General features: G+C 49.3%; 7 protein-coding genes across 7 annotated transcripts; 5 read left to right on the top strand and 2 right to left on the bottom strand.

The window, feature by feature from the left end:
- Positions 1-1,525: 1,525 nt before the first annotated feature.
- Positions 1,526-2,707, top strand: FIESC28_06164 (uncharacterized protein; the record flags this gene model as incomplete). The annotated part of the gene is made up of 2 exons (XM_031160309.1): positions 1,526-1,759; positions 1,811-2,707. 2 exons carry the CDS (start codon positions 1,526-1,528, stop codon positions 2,705-2,707), a joined length of 1,131 nt encoding a protein of 376 aa, XP_031015728.1.
- A 565-nt stretch (positions 2,708-3,272) lies between these two features.
- Positions 3,273-4,824, bottom strand: FIESC28_06163 (uncharacterized protein; the record flags this gene model as incomplete). Its single annotated transcript, XM_031160308.1, has 6 exons — positions 3,273-3,569; positions 3,623-4,008; positions 4,060-4,192; positions 4,349-4,556; positions 4,628-4,679; positions 4,818-4,824. 6 exons carry the CDS (start codon positions 4,822-4,824, stop codon positions 3,273-3,275), a joined length of 1,083 nt encoding a protein of 360 aa, XP_031015727.1.
- A 1,975-nt stretch (positions 4,825-6,799) lies between these two features.
- On the top strand, positions 6,800-7,436 carry FIESC28_06162 (uncharacterized protein; the record flags this gene model as incomplete). The annotated part of the gene is made up of 3 exons (XM_031160307.1): positions 6,800-6,847; positions 6,946-7,105; positions 7,168-7,436. 3 exons carry the CDS (start codon positions 6,800-6,802, stop codon positions 7,434-7,436), a joined length of 477 nt encoding a protein of 158 aa, XP_031015726.1.
- Positions 7,437-8,188: 752 nt separating this feature from the next.
- On the top strand, positions 8,189-10,466 carry FIESC28_06161 (uncharacterized protein; the record flags this gene model as incomplete). Its single annotated transcript, XM_031160306.1, has 5 exons — positions 8,189-8,266; positions 8,355-8,550; positions 8,601-10,199; positions 10,263-10,357; positions 10,404-10,466. The coding sequence occupies 5 exons, from the start codon at positions 8,189-8,191 to the stop codon at positions 10,464-10,466; spliced, it is 2,031 nt and encodes a 676-aa protein (XP_031015725.1).
- Positions 10,467-11,155: 689 nt separating this feature from the next.
- FIESC28_06160 (uncharacterized protein) lies at positions 11,156-14,514 on the top strand (the record flags this gene model as incomplete). Its single annotated transcript, XM_031160305.1, has 2 exons — positions 11,156-11,460; positions 11,544-14,514. 2 exons carry the CDS (start codon positions 11,156-11,158, stop codon positions 14,512-14,514), a joined length of 3,276 nt encoding a protein of 1,091 aa, XP_031015724.1.
- Positions 14,515-14,930: 416 nt separating this feature from the next.
- Positions 14,931-16,220, bottom strand: FIESC28_06159 (uncharacterized protein; the record flags this gene model as incomplete). The annotated part of the gene is made up of 4 exons (XM_031160304.1): positions 14,931-15,059; positions 15,116-15,249; positions 15,305-15,891; positions 16,165-16,220. The coding sequence occupies 4 exons, from the start codon at positions 16,218-16,220 to the stop codon at positions 14,931-14,933; spliced, it is 906 nt and encodes a 301-aa protein (XP_031015723.1).
- Positions 16,221-17,099: 879 nt separating this feature from the next.
- Positions 17,100-20,229, top strand: FIESC28_06158 (uncharacterized protein; the record flags this gene model as incomplete). The annotated part of the gene is made up of 6 exons (XM_031160303.1): positions 17,100-17,148; positions 17,330-17,556; positions 17,624-19,225; positions 19,274-19,525; positions 19,581-20,030; positions 20,089-20,229. The coding sequence occupies 6 exons, from the start codon at positions 17,100-17,102 to the stop codon at positions 20,227-20,229; spliced, it is 2,721 nt and encodes a 906-aa protein (XP_031015722.1).
- Between the last annotated feature and the right edge of the window lie 763 nt (positions 20,230-20,992).

Genomic DNA, 20,992 nt, shown 5'->3' with positions numbered 1-20,992 from the left:
TTAATGGGGGGGGGGGGCACTAACTTGGATTGCTGTTCAAGATCGTGGATTCTTCTTACTACCTGCTGAAAGTGCTCAATGGGAGAGCGGCATCTTCCAGAACATAACCATAACATTCTCCCTGTGTTCTGGCATGGATGCAAGCCAAATGGCACAGTCAAACTTCTCAGAGCCGTGTCTGCTGGAACCGAGCTAGCGGATGTTATCAATGAAACACAATCGGCTGAACTTAACATGAAGAATGAGATCAAGCATATTCTTCGAGCGAGGGTGGGGGCTGATGTTGAGATTCAACCTGTCATCCCCGGCATGTGCCCTGTATCTATGTGAGTGAGTGAGCGAGAATAAAGTGGTGTCTGTCTTTGTGTTAGTGTTTGCTGGCTCGGGAGTCGACGTGTGACAAGACACACTCTTTTGTTCATCACGACTCAACTCCAATACCCACATCGTGTAAGCCAAATTGACTTCACCAGTCATATCCCTCTCTCTCAACAGTTGTCATGATTCATTCGCACTTACAGCGATAGCAATGTCTAGCTAGATAGTCGTGTCTATCAACGGTTTTGAGAACTTACCATCACCATCGTCGTCACCATGGCTATTGTCAAATCGCCTGGCAACCATCAACGAGCTCGGCGCCGCTGACACAAAGAACGAGACCAAGCCCAGCAGTGATCTTCGTCGCCCAGAGATCGGTGTTCCCGACGACGGAGTACGGTAATAGTATAGACACTACAGCTATCTGGTTTGTACTCGTCACCTGGACAACTTTGGCACTGGCTAGATGGTTCGTCGATGTGGCGCTTATATGCTCAACACCAACCGCTTTCGGATATCTTGAATTCCAGTCAAATTCTTAACTACCTGCAAGCACCACGACCGCACAAACATATGGTTTTTTCGTCCGTTTTCCGGTTTCCAACGCTCAGAAACTCGTTATTCTGATCCGACGTGTTATTCTTATCTTTCCCATCTTACCGCGACCTCGACCTCTGAGTTCGGTTCTCACAACCCAAACCCTCAACCATCACTTACAACTCACCTCGTGTTGCGGAACCAACTATCGACTTGTTGTCGTACCAATCAATTTACGGAGCGACTCAGAAGTGTCTCTCTTTGCCCCTCCTTGCCTGGGGAGACCACTGAAGACACTCGTGCGTCACGGCTCTTGGGCTTTTTGTACTACAAGGCCACAGTCCACGCCTAAGACTGACCACGAGGAGCTGAACTGAAAACTGAATTGACAACGAATTATCACGGGTAACAACATATTGCCATATTGGCCACACAAACCTTGACCACGCCACGCGCGCCGCCGCTCTCAGTCCGGACTCTTATATTGTAACGCCCCGGAACAGCCTCTGTCCACTCGGCCTCTAGAACTTGAGCCCAACCCCCGGATACGAAGGTGCCTTCGCCCTGGCTTTACAGCACAATACTTTCCATTGCCATGGCTGCTTTATTGCCCCGAGCAATTCATGCAACCACTTCTTCGCCCTGGCCTTCACGAACATCATCGCTACCCATGTCATCACGCAAGGAGACCTGCCGCATCTCGGTCGCTGGAACAGGAACAGGAATAGGAGCGAGCTCGCCTGAATGGCTCCCTCAGAACATTTCGGAAACATTGCCTGCTCTGCCTTATACTTCCACCGAATGGTCCAGAGTGATTGCCGACGTCAAGGGAGAATTCGTCAGCCGTTGCTACCATCCTTGTGCAACTCGGTGTAGCGAGATCTTGGACAATCTCAAGGATTCTGTAAGCTTACTTGAAAATGGCCATATGAAGCAAATCTCTAACGTTACACAGAGCATGGTTGAGCCAGCATATCTCATTTACCTTCACTTTTATGCCGCCAACTCACTCGAGATGCTCGCCCGGGCACTTGATCAAGCCGCTCCAGCACGTGTGACTCTCTTCTACCAGGCTCGCGACCATTATCAACGAGCTTCGACGCTCATCAACGCCGCCGATTCAACTGTCGGTCCAGCTTTGCTACGAAGACCGTCTGGGACTATGACAACACTCCCCAGCCTCCACTCCGCTGACAGCTCTGTGAGCTCATATGTGTCATCCACATGGACTTCGTCTCACAGCTTATCTCCTGCATCGTCAATCTCATCTATTCAGAGCACACCTACCTCCAAGCGAAAGAAGAAGCGTGTGACATTCAGCGATGTCCCTGTGGAACTTCTCGAGCGTCCCGATTCACCAACGCTCGGCCTTGGTAGCTTCCTGGGACCTGCTCGCTCATCATCACCGGAATTAACTGGGAACTATTCCACTGTACCAGCACTTAGGGCTTCGTCACAGCCTCCTCGGTCAATTCTCACGCCACGCTCCACACAGAATGAGGCTGCACCGTATATCGACTCAGAGCTCGATCCCTTCCGGCATGCTCGGTCAGTGCATCGTTATAGTGCTCTCCTTACCAGCCTACAACAACAGGTTTTCCGACACCTCAACTTCATCGAGGCGGAGCTGGGCCGGCAGCAAACCTATATACCAGAGGAAGAAACGCCGCCATCACCGAGCACATCGATCATGGCCCCAACTACGCCGGGTACACCAAATGCCGACAAGACGCGCTCACCAGAGCTTCAGGCACGGATAGAACGGCTAAGGGCAAAGGGATGGGAGCGTAAGCGGTTTGATGCGCGACGATATGCTGAGCTACGCGAAAGTGCTGCAGCAGACATGGAATAGACACCATCTCGAGACTGCTACCGAAACACGGGTGTATGAGGAAGAAAAGGTCGTATTGTTTTCTACCATGTATGTATGTTGATAAGACTTGAATGATACCACGAAGAGGGACAAGTAATATGTCCCAGGGTTACGCTTGACGCGTCGGTTAGGAATATATAATGAAGGCATTAGGATAGGCATAATGAAGACTGGCTCTTCAGATTATGACAGAAAAAGAAGGATTGTTATTGACTAAGTAGGATGATACCACTTCTATAGAGCACATACAGGTTTTAATAAGATCAAATTGGAATTTACTTTACTGCATGCGGTGATTAACTTGTCACTTTTTCCCTAGCCGCGCTGCTTGAAATCAATTAAGTCGCTTCAACCATACCAATAAGACATACATGCGTTTGGCCAAGTTGCCCGCTCCCCCTTTCGAACTTCCCATGTCTCTAGCATTTCCATCCTTTCCTCTCGAACAGATTGCCGTCTTGACATTTCAGTAAAGCCATATGCTCATATGCACACCCACACAGAGCAATATTCTTGCAATTTGCAATGACTGCATATCTCGCTCTTAAGCCTGGAAACTGCGACGCTTGACATCTTTTTCGACTTCCTGGGTAACACGGAGAACCTCCTTCTCCTCTTTGTCGTCCGCGAGCTTCGCCCTGGCGACCTCGGAGAAGATAGCCGACAGATCCGAATCGTCGGGGTTTTCTTCCATACTCTTGAGCTTTTCGATACGAGCCTGGAGCTTGATCTTCTCGATAATGCGCCTGAATCGGCTTCTGGCACGGAACGACTTGATCTCGGGCAACAAGTTGTAGTCGGTGGCGTTCTCTCCAGTAAGCCAGATGTGGCCCAATGCTTCCTGCGGTACCAAGTTAATCAATGGACGATGTTATGATGATGGCTATAACTTACCTCACTGGTCCAACGCTGGTCGGGATCGGGGTTGATAAGCTTCAGGATGAAGTCCTTGGCATCGTTACTGACGTCCTTCCAGTAGCGTTCATGGAAGACGACAGAGTTGTCAGTGCATTCCCGGATCAGATCCTGAAGATTCTCGCTTCGGAAAGGGGAGTAACCGCAGAGCAAGGTGTAAGTAATGACACCCATAGACCACATGTCTACGGGCTTTCCATGACCCTCCTTGCGCATCACCTCGGGGGCAGCATAACCGAAAGAGCCAGCCATGGTTTTGAGGGATTCTCCCTTTCCGTCAAGCATCTTTGCAATACCGAAGTCGGCCAACACGAGGTCGGAATCGGGGTCTCTGTTGAGGTAGAGAAGGTTCTCAGGCTTGAGATCTGCAAAATCTCAGTTGAAGAGTCATAATATGATTCGTCGCGGAAACGTACCTCTGTGAACAATGTTGTTCTTGTGGAGGAAGTCGACAGCAAGAAGGACTTGTTTAATGGTCTCAGCGGCATCCTTCTCGGTGAACTTGCCCTGTTCACAGATACGGTCGAAAAGCTCGCCGCCCGTAGCGAGCTGTGTAACAATGTAGAATTTATCCTAGAGAGCCGACAGATAAGCTACAGCACATTCGAAAGGTGCAGGGAGGAGCACTGGACTGAGCCAGGGACCGAAGTCGGCTGGTTAAGCAAGCGCAAGCGGGGATTGTTTTAGGTATCGGGATGAGCTTACCCTCGATTCGAACCAGTCGACGAACTTGACGATGTGAGGATGCTTAAGCTTCTGCAACATCTCAAGCTCGTCGTAGACCATCTGCTCGTTGCCCTTGACGTTTCGCTTGAGGATAATCTTCACAGCGACCTTGCCGGTCGGGCCATCGGCCTCACGAACGACTCCATATGTTCCAGCACCGAGGGTTCGACCGAACTTGTATTTGGCTCTGTAGTGAAAGGTATTGTTAGGATATTAAGATTTGGTAGTTGAATATGGAGGGGATTTCGAATCGCGTACTTCTTATCGTAACTCTCGGGTTGGCCATGAAGCCTATTGAGCATGCCGGCGACTAGAGAGGAAGCCATGGTCAGCAAATGGTGAAAAGCGTATGTTTTTGAGTAAGATGACGACAAGACGTCTACAAGCCCGAGACGACACGGAGAGCGGAGGGCGAGGGGGATTGAGGCTGAGAATAGTCGCAACTTACAACTCATGGTGGCAGTTGGCGGGGTAGTCAGATAAGTGACCCGTTAGGTTTTGGAGACGGCTGAAGTCCAAGAATCTGGACGGAGGGGAAAGCGAAGGAATACTGGGTCTGTGTCTCGTCTTCCAAACGAAGAATATAAAGCAGCGCGACAATCAAGTCCCAGGCGCAAGGAGTGCTATAGCCTTGGAATGAGTGAGAATGACGCCTTGAGAATTCCTATCGAGGGGAGGAGTGGTTTTGTAAGATGTGAGGAGAAAGACTGGAAGACGAGGCAGTCAGTCCTTGTTAATTGAACTTGCGACGACCAAGCTGATTCCATTAGCTTATGGCACCTAGTCTACCTGCCCGCTGCCCGCAGGTACCTGTTAGAAGCTAGCTGGAGGGAGGGGTCCTCTACTGACTGGCTGACAGCCCAGGGCAGAGAGCGCCGTATTCATCCTGCCCGACCCTGGGCTGGGGGAGCTTAGCGCTAGCCGGGGTCATGGAGGCGGCTATGGCAGCCCTGGTTGGTTGCATGTGTGGTGTGGCTCAGCCCTGGGTATCAGCAAAATTGGCCGTCAAGAGCATAAGATGAGATGAGATGATGTGGGTCGGAAGCTTCGCTGGGTCCATCAGCTGGATGCTGACAGGGAACTGGAGATACGCTGTAATACCGGCAACCTCCATTAGATTGCCTAGGTATGCATATTATATTGGATCGTAGGTGAGGCTGAGCCGTAAGTGGAGTGGATCATTTCTGTTACAGGTCCTTTTCCCTTCAATTTTCGCTTAGGTACCTTAGGTAGGTTGACAGAGTGGCTGAGCACCTAGACAATGAGCACTGATATGGAACCACCCCAAGAATAACCGCAACATCGCGATTAATATGTCTTTTCTCGAGGATAGGATGCCTCTTGATTCCATCATCCAACCCTATGAGACCACTTACAATGCTGCGTACTGCTCAATTTTACTTCACAATTAATAACGGACAGACAGATATCTCCCGATAGAGACTTGGGGAGGCCTCAGCTATTCATGATGTCTAGGAACAATCAGCCATGGCAGATGCATTGTCGTTAATCCAGTCTTGGGATCCAGGCGGAGAAGCTACCTCGATACTCCCTTGGCAGTTCGAGGTTGTCTGCGATCCGTCAAGATAGAAGGATTGTCTTTCCAAGATGATCACGTTGCATGGCACTGCGTCAGGGAGATCTCGTTCAATTCTGCAACGATCAGAAGCTTATCGAATACACTACAATCCCAGATGGTGCATACTGTAACTGGTATAGCAAATAGTAAGTAGCAGAAAGGTTATGCTCCAAGGCTTCAGACGTCAAAATAAAGTAGTCAAACTGTAGAGCTACACTGGCATAAAGTAGTGCCTCTAAAGTGAGACTAAGGAAGTCATTAAACAAGTCATCTTCATCTACAGGCTAGGCATATAATCATAAGAATCCGGATCATGGTATGAAGTGCAAGTAAATCGATGCCACTATTCGTCCAATAGCACAACACGAATGAAATTATGGGTCTAGCTCAGTCAACTTCCGCCCATAATTCTTGTACTTGTTGTCGATCTCAAGGATCATGATGCTCGGGGCTGTTCAAACCAGCAAGCAGGTGAAGGCTGACTCGATGACTTTATTGATATGTTATGTTTAAACGGGCTAAGAAACTTGATTGGCTCATGTATAAAAGTAAAAAACACCACACTCGTGCAGTTGCTATGAGAGAAATGTCCGGTTCCAGCAAGCCATGAACCAATCACAACAAATCGTGAGGCTTGTTCTTAGATGGGGGGTCATCCATTGTGGGCGCAGCACCGCAAACAGCCCCTCCTTGGCTTGGTGTTTGTCTGTTCCACCAACAATTCATTCATTCAGCCAACCTTCGACCTCTCTTCTACCCGCAACTTGGTCCTCCGCCACGTCTTCTCATACATACCGCGCTACCTAACAAAGTTTCAACTCTAGCAAGAGCACAACTGCACATCATTTACCATGGCTGGAGCCACGCGGGATAGGCGCTTGGTCAAGGAGCTGGGCAAGGTAAGTTCTATTCAATTCCCTGGTCCTTTCATGCAATAAATCGACGATACATCCTTGCATGGACTTGGACTTCTATCGACTGACTTTATTCCCCGCAGATTCACATGGATGGAATGCCTCCCGGCATCACATTGATAGAGCGCAACGACAGCGTTGCCGGCGACTGGTTCGTTGACATCCAGGTGCTCGACGAAAATCCTCTTTATAAAGATCAGATCTACCGCCTCAAGTTCCACTTCCCCAAGATGTATCCCATAGGTTTGTCTAACGGTCCCATGCGTCCATCATTTTCTCTAGTCAAGATGCTGATCAATCTACAGAACCCCCGGAAGTTACCTTCGACAAACAAACCGACCGTCCGATCCCCATGCACCCTCACATATACTCCAACGGCATTATCTGTCTCGATTTGCTTGGCCAACAGGGCTGGAGTCCGGTTCAGAGCGTCTCCAGTGTCTGCATGAGCATCCAAAGCATGTTGACGAGTAACGACAAGGACGAGCGACCTCCAGGCGATGAGGACTTTGTACGAGGTAATAGACAGCGACCTCGAGACATAGAGTTTCTCTACCACGACAACACCGTGTAAACCCATGGAATGACCGTACGAAACCGGCCTATGCGGAGAAAGGGATAGTGGATATTAATAGCATTCGTTTGGCGTTTGGAACAACCATCTGGTGGCTAAAGGAGGCCGTGTTATGGGATACAGGAACACGGCTGTTGGGGATGCATATTTGTAGACTGGAGCCTGTGCATAAGCATCTTAAAAGCCCGCGTGGTGTAAACATCACGGAGAGAGCACAAAGGTATCCCTACCGAGTACTTGAGGCTTTGTATTAGATCAGAGCTGCTTATTATGACTATGAAAACTCGTTAGACAAATATCTGACTACAAAGCTAGGGGTCTAGCTCCCATATGAGATGGTTCGAGTGATCATCTGAACCAGTAGTCAGCGAGATGTTTGAGCAAGTCATGGCATATAAACTTGGTATATGACTAACAAAAACTACTGTGCTTAAGGCAAAGTCTCGCGGATTATTCTATGTATTTCGTTTCCAAGCCCAGCGAGCAGTAAACTCTGTGTTTATGAAGCTATTCACAGATGAACATGTATGATAGGCCCCACATGTTGAGAGCTGAGAGGTGCCTAGCGCTCTGCATTGTCCCCACTTTACTGCCGTCATCTGCAGCCTCCAGTTCAGTGTGGATGAAGCTCCAGCTCCAGCTCCAATTACCTGTACCTCATTCATCCATTCTCAGCAACTAGCTGAGCTCACTCACTTCCGGTCCTTTTCATCCCTTCTCTCCGATTTCGCTAGCTGCGTTGAGTCGCGCAAATGGCTCCTCGCATAGAGTTCAGTATCGAGCAGATTCGAAATAAGGCTCGCAAAGACCTCTTGTATCTGCTTGAAGGTGTATGTTCCCACCGCCTTGCCCCGCGACAGTTATCTTAACCATACATGTCCTGTCGCGACCCCAACTTACGCTTCGTTTTCTACCCAGGTTCGTGGAAAGAAGAACGTTATCCTCGATCAGAGCCTTGTCGGCCCAATCGGAACCATAGTCAAGGTTGCAACTCTTCAAGAATATGGCGTGGACAAGTTCTTCATTCTAGAAAATGACAACGCCGACACAAGCCAGCGCAATGTTGTCTTCATCTCTCGCGGCGAATGTGGTCGTCATGCCGAGGCTATAGCAGGTTTGTTGACGCCCTCACAGCCTAGAAATTGTAACCTGACCTTGACCTAGCCCAAATCAAGCGCATTCAGCGCGAAAGCCAGACAGGGCACGACTTCCACATCTTTTGGGTTCCACGCCGAACCCTTGTATCCGATAAACTACTTGAAGAGGCCGGGGTATTGGGCGATGTCAATATCTCCGAACTTCCACTGTCCTTTTTTCCTCTAGAGAAAGATGTCTTGTCTTTGGAGCTCGACGACTCATTTCGCGACTTGTACCTCTCCAAGGATGTTACACCCAACTTCCTCATGGCGAAGGCTCTCATGGAGATACAGCAAAATCACGGTCTCTTCCCCCGCGTTATAGGCAAGGGTGATAATGCAAAACGAGTTGCAGAACTCCTTTCGCGTATGCGCCAGGAGCTTCTTGCGGGTGAAGATACAGCAGAAGCAAACAAGATTGGGCTTACGCCTAGCACCACAAATGAGAGCGTCATTATCATTGATCGCGAGGTTGATTTTGTTACACCATTACTCACTCAACTCACATATGAAGGTCTCATAGATGAGGTCTTCGAGATTCACAATAACCAAACCAAGGTTGACACAACTGTTGTGGGTGCCCCTGCGCAAGCCTCAACTGCGACCTCGCAAAGCCGCAAACGAACCATCCAGTTAGACTCGGCCGATAAGCTTTACGAACAGCTGCGAGATGCCAACTTTGCAATCGTCGGCAATTTACTCAACAAGGCTGCCAGGAGACTGCAGAAGGTGCAAAGCGACTACGAAAGCAAACACAAAACCAAGACTATTGCGGAGCTCAGAGACTTTGTCAGCCAACTACCCGGATATCAACAAGAGCAACAAAGCGTAAAGATACACACAGGCCTAGTCGAAGAGATCATAAAACACACCAGGACAGACGAATTCAAGGGGCTTCTGGAAGTCCAACAAAACCTCGCCGCAGGTGCCGACCCATCAAGCCAGTCCGATGGAATTGAGGAGTTGATATCACGAGACGCTCCGATAGCGCAGACCATGAGATTGTTGTGCATTTATTCATGTATATCTGGGGGCATCAGACCGAAGGAATTCGATCAATTTAAGCGTCTCATCTTACAAGGCTACGGCTATCAGCATCTTCTTACACTCAGTAACCTTGAGAAATTGCAGCTTTTCCTCTCAAAATCGTCGCCCCTGGCCGGGATGATACCCATCCCAGGTACTAATGTCGGGGCCGTTACGACAGGTAGCAAAACGAACTACACCTATCTGCGCAAGCAGCTCCGTCTCATTGTCGACGAAGTCCAGGAGGATGATCCCAATGACGTATCGTATGTGTATAGCGGTTACGCTCCTCTCTCTATTCGCCTGGTCCAATGTATCTTGCAGAAGCAATATCTACTCTCTGTGACAAAAGGAAACAGCGCGAGCACTGCAGGAGCACCACCAGGTGTCGGTACGCAAGGTTGGCAGGGATTCGACGAAGCTGTCAAACATGTCCGTGGTCAGACGTTCTATGAACACCAGAAGGGTGAAGACAAGGCAGTCAAAGCACGAGCTCTGCTGTCCGGCAGCGGTAATAAGCAGACTGTTTTTGTTGTCTTTGTCGGCGGAATTACTTTCACGGAGATCGCCGCCCTCAGATTTATTGCCAAGCAGGAAGAAGGTAAGCGGTTCCACGACACTGACTTTTCTTGTGATAATCTTGAATCTGACTTAGACTCTTCAGGACGACGAAATATTGTCATTTGTACGACATCGATCATCAACGGGAATAAGATGATGGAGGCAGCGATCGAGAAACAATCGTTCGCGAAAGAGAGCGTACCTGTTTCAACAACTTGAAGTTAGCATCTATAACAATACTTAGAATATCGTCAGCTGGGTGGCTGCTGATATGGCGTATCTTATGTCGGCGCATGAATTAGAATGAAGAACAGATAACAAATGCCAGGACGCAGGCCTCCGCATCAATAAGGTAGTCGGTGCTGACAAAATTAATACATTGGAGGTTCAGTAGAGACAAAACAAAGCTCATTGTAAGAGTCGAGGTTTGAATTGTCGTCGGAATGAGCATTAGACCCACTAGTACAGTGCTTCTGATTCGATCAGAGCGTCGCACGTGATTGATTTGAAGGCGGCTTTCCATATTCTGAGGGGCTGAATGGCTGACGATCGAAGGCAAGTTCCTCTTATACAAAAGAGCCGATAGATGGCGAGTTACTCGTCAAATCGGAACAATTTTCGTTGAATCAACAATGGGCTAGACTTCTCCACCGAATCGATATCGAGAAGAGCATGTTGTTGTAACAAGTCTATGAACTACAAATCCTTTCCACTACCCCAGTCATTGATTGATTCTTTGATATCGAACGAGTACTGCTCTTCACAAACCAATTGCAGTAGGTCACTTTCATACATGGCTGCCGTGATTTCATTTGCAAGTTAACTAATCTCACCCAGTAGCCTGTTCAATTTCTTTCATAACTCTCAGATAATGCGACTTTCCTCATTCGTTTCACTCACCTTTCACGGTTCTTAATAGTACGCTTCGTCGCGCCACACAAACCTTGCTACAGCTACAAACCAATACCTGGAAGAAGTCTTTGAATCAACGCAGCTATGGGGCCAGACTTTGGACAAAGTTTCCGCAAGGGAATTGGTTTTCGAAAGAGGGATATTGACGAGGGAGACGTCATTGACTCACTGCCGCCGTCGGACACCATCATCATGTCAAACCTTCCAGGTCGAATATCACCTCCTATCACACCTGACGTTGTTTCGGTTCCTCAATCACGGCAGACCTCGACAGAAATAGCATCTGAGATTGCGCCAGAAATCGTGGTGTGGACTGAAGACATGGATATCGACAATGTTAGTCACGTTGAGTCTGACGATGAACTATCAAGTCTCAAGAGCGATTTCGAGTGAGTAGTATACTGCGTCAATTCTACGCACTCACCTAGCAGGCTCTGCCATTCGGCTTCAATAAGTTTCTGACTCTCGTTAGGGAAGAGCCACCTCAAGTCGATGATGAACTAGACCCAGTGCAGGCGGCCACTGGTGGTGATACTGTCGGCTCCTTCCCCTCATCGTTATCGAACCTCACAGAGCTATCAGACCTCTCATCGATACCATCGACGGTATCGAGTAAGGCTACTACCCCTACACCAGTCGAGGCTGAGGGCTCACCAGACCAAGAACAACCAGTTGACGAGCAACCCCCCTCTCATCAAGATTCTCCGTCCCACGAGACCGAGCGCTACAACTTCAATATCAGACCAAAGGCCTCAATACCGGCCGATATCTCGCCCTACAGGTATGCGTCAGAATGTATCTCAGCCGCCGAGTCAAGTCGACTTAATCCTTACACCTTGCATCCCGAGGAATATCACCTCCTTCGTCATCATATATCGTATACACAGGTCACGACATACCTCAATATAAGAAATGGTATTCTGCGATTGTGGCTTAAGCGCCCTTGGATCGGCGTGACACGACTAGAAGCAGTCGGATGTGCAAATGCTCGTTGGTTCGATGCGGCCAGTGTTTGCTACGATTGGCTTGTTCGGCGTGGTTATATCAACTACGGATGCGTGCGGATCTCAGAAACCGAAACAGAAGACAGCATTGCTCCGGTAGTCAAAAGACAAAAGACGATTGCTGTCATAGGTGCTGGATTCTCCGGTCTTGGCTGCGCTAGGCAACTGGAGGGTTTGTTCAAACAGTTTGCTGATCGGTTCCATGAGCGGGGAGAGCCGCCGCCTCGAGTAGTGGTACTGGAAGGACGAAGTCGTGTTGGAGGACGGGTATATTCTCGCGAATTTCACACCAAACCAAAAGCACCCAAACCAGTTTTTGAGGGCAAGCGACACACTGCTGAAATGGGTGGCATGATCATTACCGGATTTGATCGGGGAAACCCCATTAACATTCTACTTCGGGGTCAGCTCAGCCTACCATATCATGCCCTGACGGCAGACACTACGATATATGACAGCAATGGGAGAGCAGTCGACCCTGTGCGGGATCAACTGGTGGAGAAGCTGTACAATGATTGCTTAGATCGAGTCAGCGAATACAAACATAAAAATCAGCAAGTAAAGCTCATCGAGGGCAGACGGCACCTTATAGAAGAAGGACGAGACAGCCCCGGCGACGGCAATAAAACGATGTTTCAAGAGGAAGAGGCTGCTGCATCACAACCAGATGCACCGCCAGTAGCTCAACAAAATGTCCCGGAAAGTGTCAACTTGATACCGGTGTCTTCGGACAAGCTCACTGGCCGTGTGCATATGGAGCCAGGAACCCCTGCCACCATCAAGGCGTCCGACAAAGCGAAGCTCATGGGCTGGACGATCCGAGATTCGTCCGATGGTGACAATATCGACTTGACCCCAGCAGTGAACGAAGAGGGCGCAACTTTGGGGTCGGTTCTTGATTCCGCAATTTCTCAGTACAAACAAATTGTTGGTTTGAATGCTCAAGATCATCGATTGATCAATTGGCACGTCGCCAACTTAGAGTACAGTAATGCAACAAGCCTGCACAACCTGAGTCTCCCTTTGTGGGACATTGATGCGGGCAATGAGTGGGAGGGAAGCCACACTATGGTCGTCGGTGGTTACCAGAGTGTGGCGCGTGGATTGGCTCAGTGTCCAAGCTCTCTTGATCTAAGAACCAAGTTCCCTGTCAAGAGCATATCTTATCACACAGGCGAGGGCATGGCGTCGGCTGCTATCGAATGTGAGGATGGCTCAGTAGTAGATGCTGATGCTGTCGTTTGCACTATTCCTCTCGGTGTTCTGAAACAGAATAATATCGTGTTTAATCCACCTCTTCCGTCATGGAAGACCGATGTTGTTGAGCGCTTAGGGTTTGGCATCCTGAACAAGGTCGTCTTGGTCTACGAAGAGATCTTCTGGGAGCACGATAGGCACATATTTGGCGTTTTAAGGGAGTCATCAAACCGGCATAGCACGTCACAGAAAGACTATGCCACGAGTCGCGGTCGCTTTTTCCAGTGGTTCAATGTTTCCAACACGACAGGTTTACCTTGTCTTATTGCCCTGATGGCCGGTGAGGCAGGCTTCGAGACGGAGCACTCCAGTAACGACAGCCTCGTGGCTGAGGCAACACAGGTACTCCGCAGCGTTTTTGGAAAAGACGTTCCTTATCCTGTAGAGGCTATGGTAACTCGATGGGGCTCGGATCGGTTTGCTCGAGGTAGCTATTCTTCTGCCGCTCCCGGCATGCAACCTGAAGACTACGATACTATGGCAAGGCCTGTTGGAAACCTTTTCTTCGCAGGTGAACATACCATCGGCACGCATCCGGCCACAGTACATGGCGCCTACTTGTCTGGCTTGAGAGCAGCTTCAGAAGTGCTGGAGACTTTGATAGGGCCTGTTGAAGTCCCAACCCCATTGATTCTGCCGAGGGATTCCATACTGCTGCGCAAGCGTAAGGAGCCTGCCAGGGACCCAAAGCCAGCACGATTGCAGGCCTATGAGCAGGAGATACAAGCTCACACTCTAGCAAAACTAGGCGAACGACCCTCTCGTCCAGCTAAGGTGGCCGGTAATCCATACATTCTTTACAGCAAAGACTTATTCGATGTTGCGAGAAAGAAGTGCGAAGAGAACCGAAAGCCTGGGAGAGGTGGCCGTGCTGTACCTAATGAGGTTCGCATAATGACATCCAAGATGTGGAAGGAGGCCACACCTGAGGAGCGCAAGCCATATGAGGATCAGGCAACCGAATTGAAGCGAGGGTACGCTGAAGCTGTACAAGCCTGGAACCAAGCCACTGAGAGATGGGATCAGGAGGCTGCCGCTTTGAGGGCAGCTTACGAGAAAGAGAATCCTTTTGACGCTTCCAAAACGCAAATGGGAGATATGCCTCGGGATACATCATACAAGCACCGTCGGACAAGAAATATCAGTTATGCGGAGGATGGCGATAGTGATGTTGGGTTCTGATATTTTCATTTGCGCAATGCATAACCTTTCAGCTGGGTGTTTCATGGGTGCTTCATTGGTGCATGGCTTTACTACTATATTATCGTTCAGTCTTCGTTCTGGCGTCTTGTCGTTCTTGAAGTCATGCTGCTTATCTAGGTAGCTATATTATTGGGTGTCGGCGTTTGCGCATCTCGGCGTTTCATCTGACGTTAAATTAATTCACAGCATAATTTACTTTTTAAGCTGAGTGTTACTCGTCGCGCTCTCCAGCGTCATTACTTGTTCTCTTTTTTAGATTGCCATGCATGTTTTTACTGTATGGGCTACTAAGGAATTTATTGAAAGCTTTGATACAATGGGGGAAACCATGCATGGTGACCCGTTGGCATTTGTTACAAAGGGAAGCATTACACCCCGGCTTGTACTCCCACTCCTTACATGTCCGCAGAGGCAGTAGCACCAGTGATAATCTCAACCAGCTCTCCGGTAATGACAGCCTGTCGGGTACGGTTGAAGAGAATCTGGTACTTGTTGATCATCTCACCAGCGTTCTTGGAAGCGTTCTGCGGGAATTATCAGTACTGGTCAACGTAGTTAAATCTTCCATTGTTATACTTACATCCATAGCGTTTCGTCGGGCGGACTGCTCGCAGGCGTGGCCCTCGGCAAGAGCCCAGTAGAGAGAGTTGGCAAGACCGTACTCTCGGAGGTTGCCAAGAACCTCATCGTCGACCTCGAAAGCGGAGAAGTTGGCTAAAAATCGAAAATTAGAAGCCATCTCGATAACGTCATATCCGGGATAACTCACGGGACTGCTGGATAGCCTCCTCAGAAAATGCCTCAATCATGTTAGGCTCGTAGGTCTGGGCGTTGACGAAGCTGTTGTACAGGATCTTGATGTCGGTGTACTCAGTAGGGAGCTGGATGACCTGGTCGGCGATAGCCTGGGCGTCGGCGAAGGTGGGAACGCCCTTTCCAATACCAGAGAAGCTGAGCTGGATGGCCTTGGGGTTGGATCGGGAGAGCTGGGCCTTGGCCTTCTCGCCGATGAGGACGAGGTCGAAGCCAGGCTCCTTAGCATGGAGTCGGCGGACGTATCGGGACAGACCAGAGTGAATACCACCGCAAAGACCCTTGTCGGAAGAGCAGACGATGATGAGGGTCTTCTTATCCTCGGTCTCGAGAGCCTTAGTCTCAGCAGACTCGTAAACCTCGTTGGAGGTCTGTCCGTACTTGCGGGAGTCGTTCATGGCGCGCTGAGCTCGGGTGAGCTTGGTGGAGGCGACAATCTTCATGGTGTTTGTGATCTTCTCGATGTTTCGGATGGACTTGAGACGGTCCTCGATCTCACGGAGAGTCGCATAGGTGGCAGCGGAGCTGGGGACAGCGGTGGCCCTGGAAGCGCAAAAAAGGACGTCATCAGCATTTTCCTTCTCTTTTTTGTTGTCTATTTTTTCTCGGCAATGATCGATTATTCCCTCGGAGCACTCAATTGCATATTTGAATAGTACGTTGATCGATAGCGGGCGTACGGGTTGTTGTCGTTGTGGCCGACTGTCGGGGCTGAAGAGCTCATCCCATCCGGCAAACAAATTCTTGATGTTCCCGAGACCCGGAACAGCCACTAAGATACTCCAAGGGGAGGAAGTGATGAGGGGAGAAACTTACCGAGCGTTAGCTGCGGCGGCAGCTCGGAGAGCTGGTCTGGCGGCTCGCGACAACATCGTGACTGAGGATTGGGGACGTAGAGAAAGAGCCTCTGCCAACGGTGGCCCAATTGATCGCGATATACGAATCAATTGATGGAGATGGGGGTCGTGAAAGGTCGGAATGAGGTGTATTGGTTGCTGCGGACTAAAGTGTTCAGGTTTGTTCTCGCTATTTTCCCGGGTAAATTAGGTAGCCGACCGGAACTTCTAGGCGCTTGACACACTCACTGCAAGTCAAGCTACTAATCTGTCTGGGCTGCCAACTTTAGTGATTTCACGTGACCCTTTGCTCTTGACTCCCCGCTTCTATTGTCTTGCTGCATGCATGACTAAGGCAAGCAAAGCTCTTAGGCTCCAGTTTTCATCCTCTCGCAGCCATCACCCATTCATCCAATCACACCCAAAGTTCCTCTTCTAGCTCCGTCGCTGAGTCGCTGCAACTGCTGCGTAACGAAGGCCTGAACCACTGAGAGCAAGCCCTGTAGTGCCCACCTCACTCACTGCTGTGCCTGTCTGCCACTGCCTTGCCTGGGTTCTGCAGCTAGGTTCTCTCGCCTCGCCTTCCTTCCCCCGTCGCCGGGTCCGGGCCATTTGTCTTGGCTCAAAGAAACAAGCACGCTGCTCTCTTGACTTATTCCTCTCAATTCCATTGTTGCTGATTTTCTTCATTCAACTTCTTGCGAATCCTTCAAAATACACCCTCATCTCCTACACAAGGCGTTGAGGGGATCCTTTCCTCGCGCTTTCTCTTCAGATATCTCGTTTTTCCATCTTCTACAGAGACCTGCTCTTTCTTCTCCAACGTTCTCACTTTTTAGATCCCAGTCCCTGACCTCATCGCACGTTGGTAGACGGCCAGCCGCAGAACGGATACTCGCTTTCAACCGCACAACAATGAGTTCCGACGACGATCTCCCTCTTGCGAAGGCGAACGGCCATCGACGTAAGTCGCGACCTTTTTTACTGTTCTCTTGCCGCTTTGGTGGTGCTCTTTCGCGCTCATGAGTGCCCATCACGTCGGCATTCAAAACAAAGTTTCTCCCCATTCACTACCTGCCGTTTCCACCACGGCGCACCTTTTTTTTAGTTTTAATCCGTGTTCTAACAAAGCCCTTTCCTTCTAGTTTCAGCTTCAAAGATTTCACGCGCCGAGGACAATGCCGTCGATCAGCCAGTTCCCAAGGAAGCTGCCAAAATGGCTGGACTATCCGTTCGCAACGGTCCCCTAGAAGACACTTCGATGGATATTGATGAGCCAGCTACCAATGGTACATCCAAACGCAAATCACGTAATTCTATCACTCAGGTCAACTACAAGGACGAGGAGTCAAGCGATGATGATGCCCCAATGGTCAGTATTTCATGATACGAGAAAAACCTTGCTGTGGGGCCAGCTCTTGCTGACCATGATATTGTAGGCCAAACGTCAGAAGAAGCAGACAAAGAGAGTTGCCGAATCCGATTCCGATGACGAGCCAATCATGAAGGCACGAGGAAAGAAGCTTCCGCCGTCTTACAAGGAGACCGCACTCCCCGAGTCCTCAGACGACGACGACGACGTGCCTCTTGGTGTTAAGCTCGCACAGAAGAAGGCCGCTATCGAGAAAGAAGGAGAGAAGCAAGCCAAGGCGATTCGAGCCAAGGAACGAGCCAAGAAGCCTGCGCCAAAGAAGGCTGTAAAGGAAGAATCCGATGACGACGCGCCCCTTGCGAAATCCACCGTGAGTAAACGGAAGTCAAACGGAACTGCTGCGAAGCGAAAGTCAAATGGCGTTAAGAAGGAAGAGTCAGACTCTGATGCTCCTATCTCCAAGAAGGCGAAGCCTGCTGCTGCCAAAAAGGGCGCGAAGGCAGAATCCAAGAAGGCCAGTGAATCCGATGGCGAAGAAGAATTTGAGTGGTGGAACGCGCCCAAGAAGGAAGACGATTCTATCAAGTGGACCACATTGGAGCACAACGGTGTTTTATTCCCACCTGACTACGAGCCATTGCCAAAGAACGTCAAGATGCTCTACGACGGCCAGCCAGTCAATCTTGCACCTGAGGTTGAAGAAGTTACCACTTTCTGGGTTGCCATGATGACACCCGCGTCCTCTCATCACCTCGACAACCCAGTTTTCCGGAACAACTTCTTCAAAGACTTCAAAGAATATTGCGACAAGTACGGCGTGACAGATACGCAAGGGAAGAAAGTTTCAATCAAGTCGCTTGATAAATGCGACTTTTCCAAGATCTACGATTACTGGTCCCAGAAGGTTGAACAGAACAAATCCAAGAACTTGACCAAAGAGGAGAGGGAGGCTGCCAAGGCCAAGAAGGACGCTCTCGAGGCCCCCTTTACTCACTGCATGTGGGATGGTAGAAAGGAGAAGGTTGGCAACTTCAGGGTCGAACCTCCGAGTCTGTTCCGCGGTCGTGGTGAACACCCTAAGACTGGCAAAGTCAAACAACGTGTCCAACCAGAGCAGATTACTATCAACATCGGCAAGGGCGCCAAGGTCCCAGAACCTCCCAAGGGTCACCAGTGGAAGGCTGTGCAGCACGACCAAAAGGCAACCTGGCTGGCCATGTGGCAAGAGAATATTAACGGGAACTACAAGTATGTGATGCTTGGAGCGGATAGTGCTATCAAGGGTCAGAGTGATTTCAAGAAGTTTGAGAAGGCCCGAGAACTCAAGAAGCACATTGACAGGATTCGCAAGGATTACACCAAGGAGCTCAAGAGCGAAGTGATGGCTGATCGTCAGCGAGCCACTGCCATGTATTTTATCGACAGATTGGCTCTCCGAGCTGGTAATGAGAAGGATACAGACAACGAGGCAGACACTGTGGGCTGCTGCTCTCTCAAGTATGAGCATATCACACTGGAACCTCCCAACAAGGTCACATTCGATTTCCTTGGAAAGGACAGTATTCCCTACAGAGAGACTACTGTTGTCGATCACCAGGTTTTCAAGAATCTGAGAATCTTCAAGAAGTCACCCAAGACAACGGGAGACGACCTCTTTGACCGCCTCAACGTAAGTGTTTACATTTTTCAAGCAAGTTGTTGACTAACAAAATTGCAGACCTCTCAACTTAACAAGCACTTGAACAACTACATGAAGGGTCTGACTGCCAAGGTTTTCCGTACCTACAACGCTTCCTTCACAATGTCGACACTGCTCAACAAGCTTGGCAGTGACCCTCGCTCTCGCGGTACGGTTGCCGAGAAGGTGAAGCTGTACAACGATTGCAACCGTGAAGTTGCTATTCTGTGTAACCACAAGCGAACCGTTGGCGCCTCTCACGAGCAACAAATGGCCAAGCTAGGTGACAGGGTAAGCTCGACGTGCATTCTGTGTTATGTGCTACGACATACTGATTATCTCCCAGATTAAAGGCCTCCGATACCAGCAATGGCGAACAAAAATGATGATCCTGGATGTTGATTCAACTTACAAGAAGAAGAAGGGCGCTGCCTGGTTCGAGAAGGACGAGGAGTTGACGGATGAGTGGATCAAAGAGCACCAGCAGTTCTTGCTCGAGGAGCAGCGCACCAAGATTCAGAAGAAGTTCGAGAAGGACAATGAAAAGCGCGTCGCCGACAAGGAAAAGCCTCTGCCAGAGAAAGAGCTTAAGGAGCGACTTCAGGCTGTGAAGGAAATGGAGGCCAAGTTCAAGAAGGAGAACAAGACCAAGAAGGTCGAGGCCGAGGGCAGGGGCGTTACCGTCGATAAGCTTCTGAAGGCCGTGGACAAGTTCGACGAGCGTATCAAGACGCTTGAGCTCCAGGCACAGGATCGTGACGGTAATAAGGAGGTAGCTCTCGGCACCTCCAAGATCGTAAGTTTTACTGGGAAACCTATCAACTGCGTTGCGAGTTACTAACCATCGATAACAGAATTATATTGATCCTCGTCTCACTGTCGTTTTCTCCAAGAAGTTCGATGTTCCTATCGAAAAGTTCTTCTCCAAGACCCTCCGAGACAAGTTCCGATGGGCCATCAAGTCTGTTGAAGACGAAGACGATTGGACCTTTTGAGGAAAGATGAGAAGGGCTGGCGTACAAAAGAGAAAAGCGGGTGGCTTTTGTTTCTTTGCTTTTGCTTTTGCTTTTACTTTACTAATTTGGTATTTTTCTGGAATCTTTGTAAGACTACTCATCATGTGCTTTTCAACATGATCACGGAGGAAGAGGGAGGAGGTGAGAGGTCGATGAGCACATACACAAGCGCGAGTTCATCATGCAGTACATGTGCTTACGAGGCAGGGCCAAACGAAACGGCCAGAGCAACGAACTATCAGGCGCTGAGATGGGACAACTGGAGCATCTGGGTTTGGGGGATTCTGGCGGCAGAGAGTTTGGTTCTTTAGACACATATATAGAAGAAACACTAGGCGTATCTCAAGAGCCTGAGCGAATGAGATACATTCAGATATTATTATCTCGGCGTCAGTAACGTAGCTGAAGTCATAGCTGACAATTCAATTATACATTCAGCCATGTGCCAACGTATCAATGCATCATTCTCTGAATTGCAAGCTCAGCTAACTTTTCTTGTACAGTACAATCAATATATCTAATCAGTGACTTCTTCCAAAGGAATGAAATCTCAATGAGTCGGGTCAATGGATCGACGAACTGAATCGGTGAAAATATATGTTGCTTGATTATACACTGTTGCCGGTCTATCTATGGTTGTATCTATCTATTCGTGCATCCTCTTTATGAGCCAAGTCCATTACGCCGTCGCTGAAAACAAATAAATCCAGAAATCAAAAATACCCGCCCACGCAGGTGCAAA

The sequence above is a fragment of the Fusarium coffeatum genome, assembly GCF_003316985.1.
Source record: "Fusarium coffeatum strain FIESC_28 chromosome Unknown BRIP53273_contig_132, whole genome shotgun sequence".
Taxonomy (NCBI): domain Eukaryota; kingdom Fungi; phylum Ascomycota; class Sordariomycetes; order Hypocreales; family Nectriaceae; genus Fusarium; species Fusarium coffeatum.
Note: the sequence above shows the minus strand (reverse complement) of the source record. Positions and strands in the feature narration are given on the sequence as shown.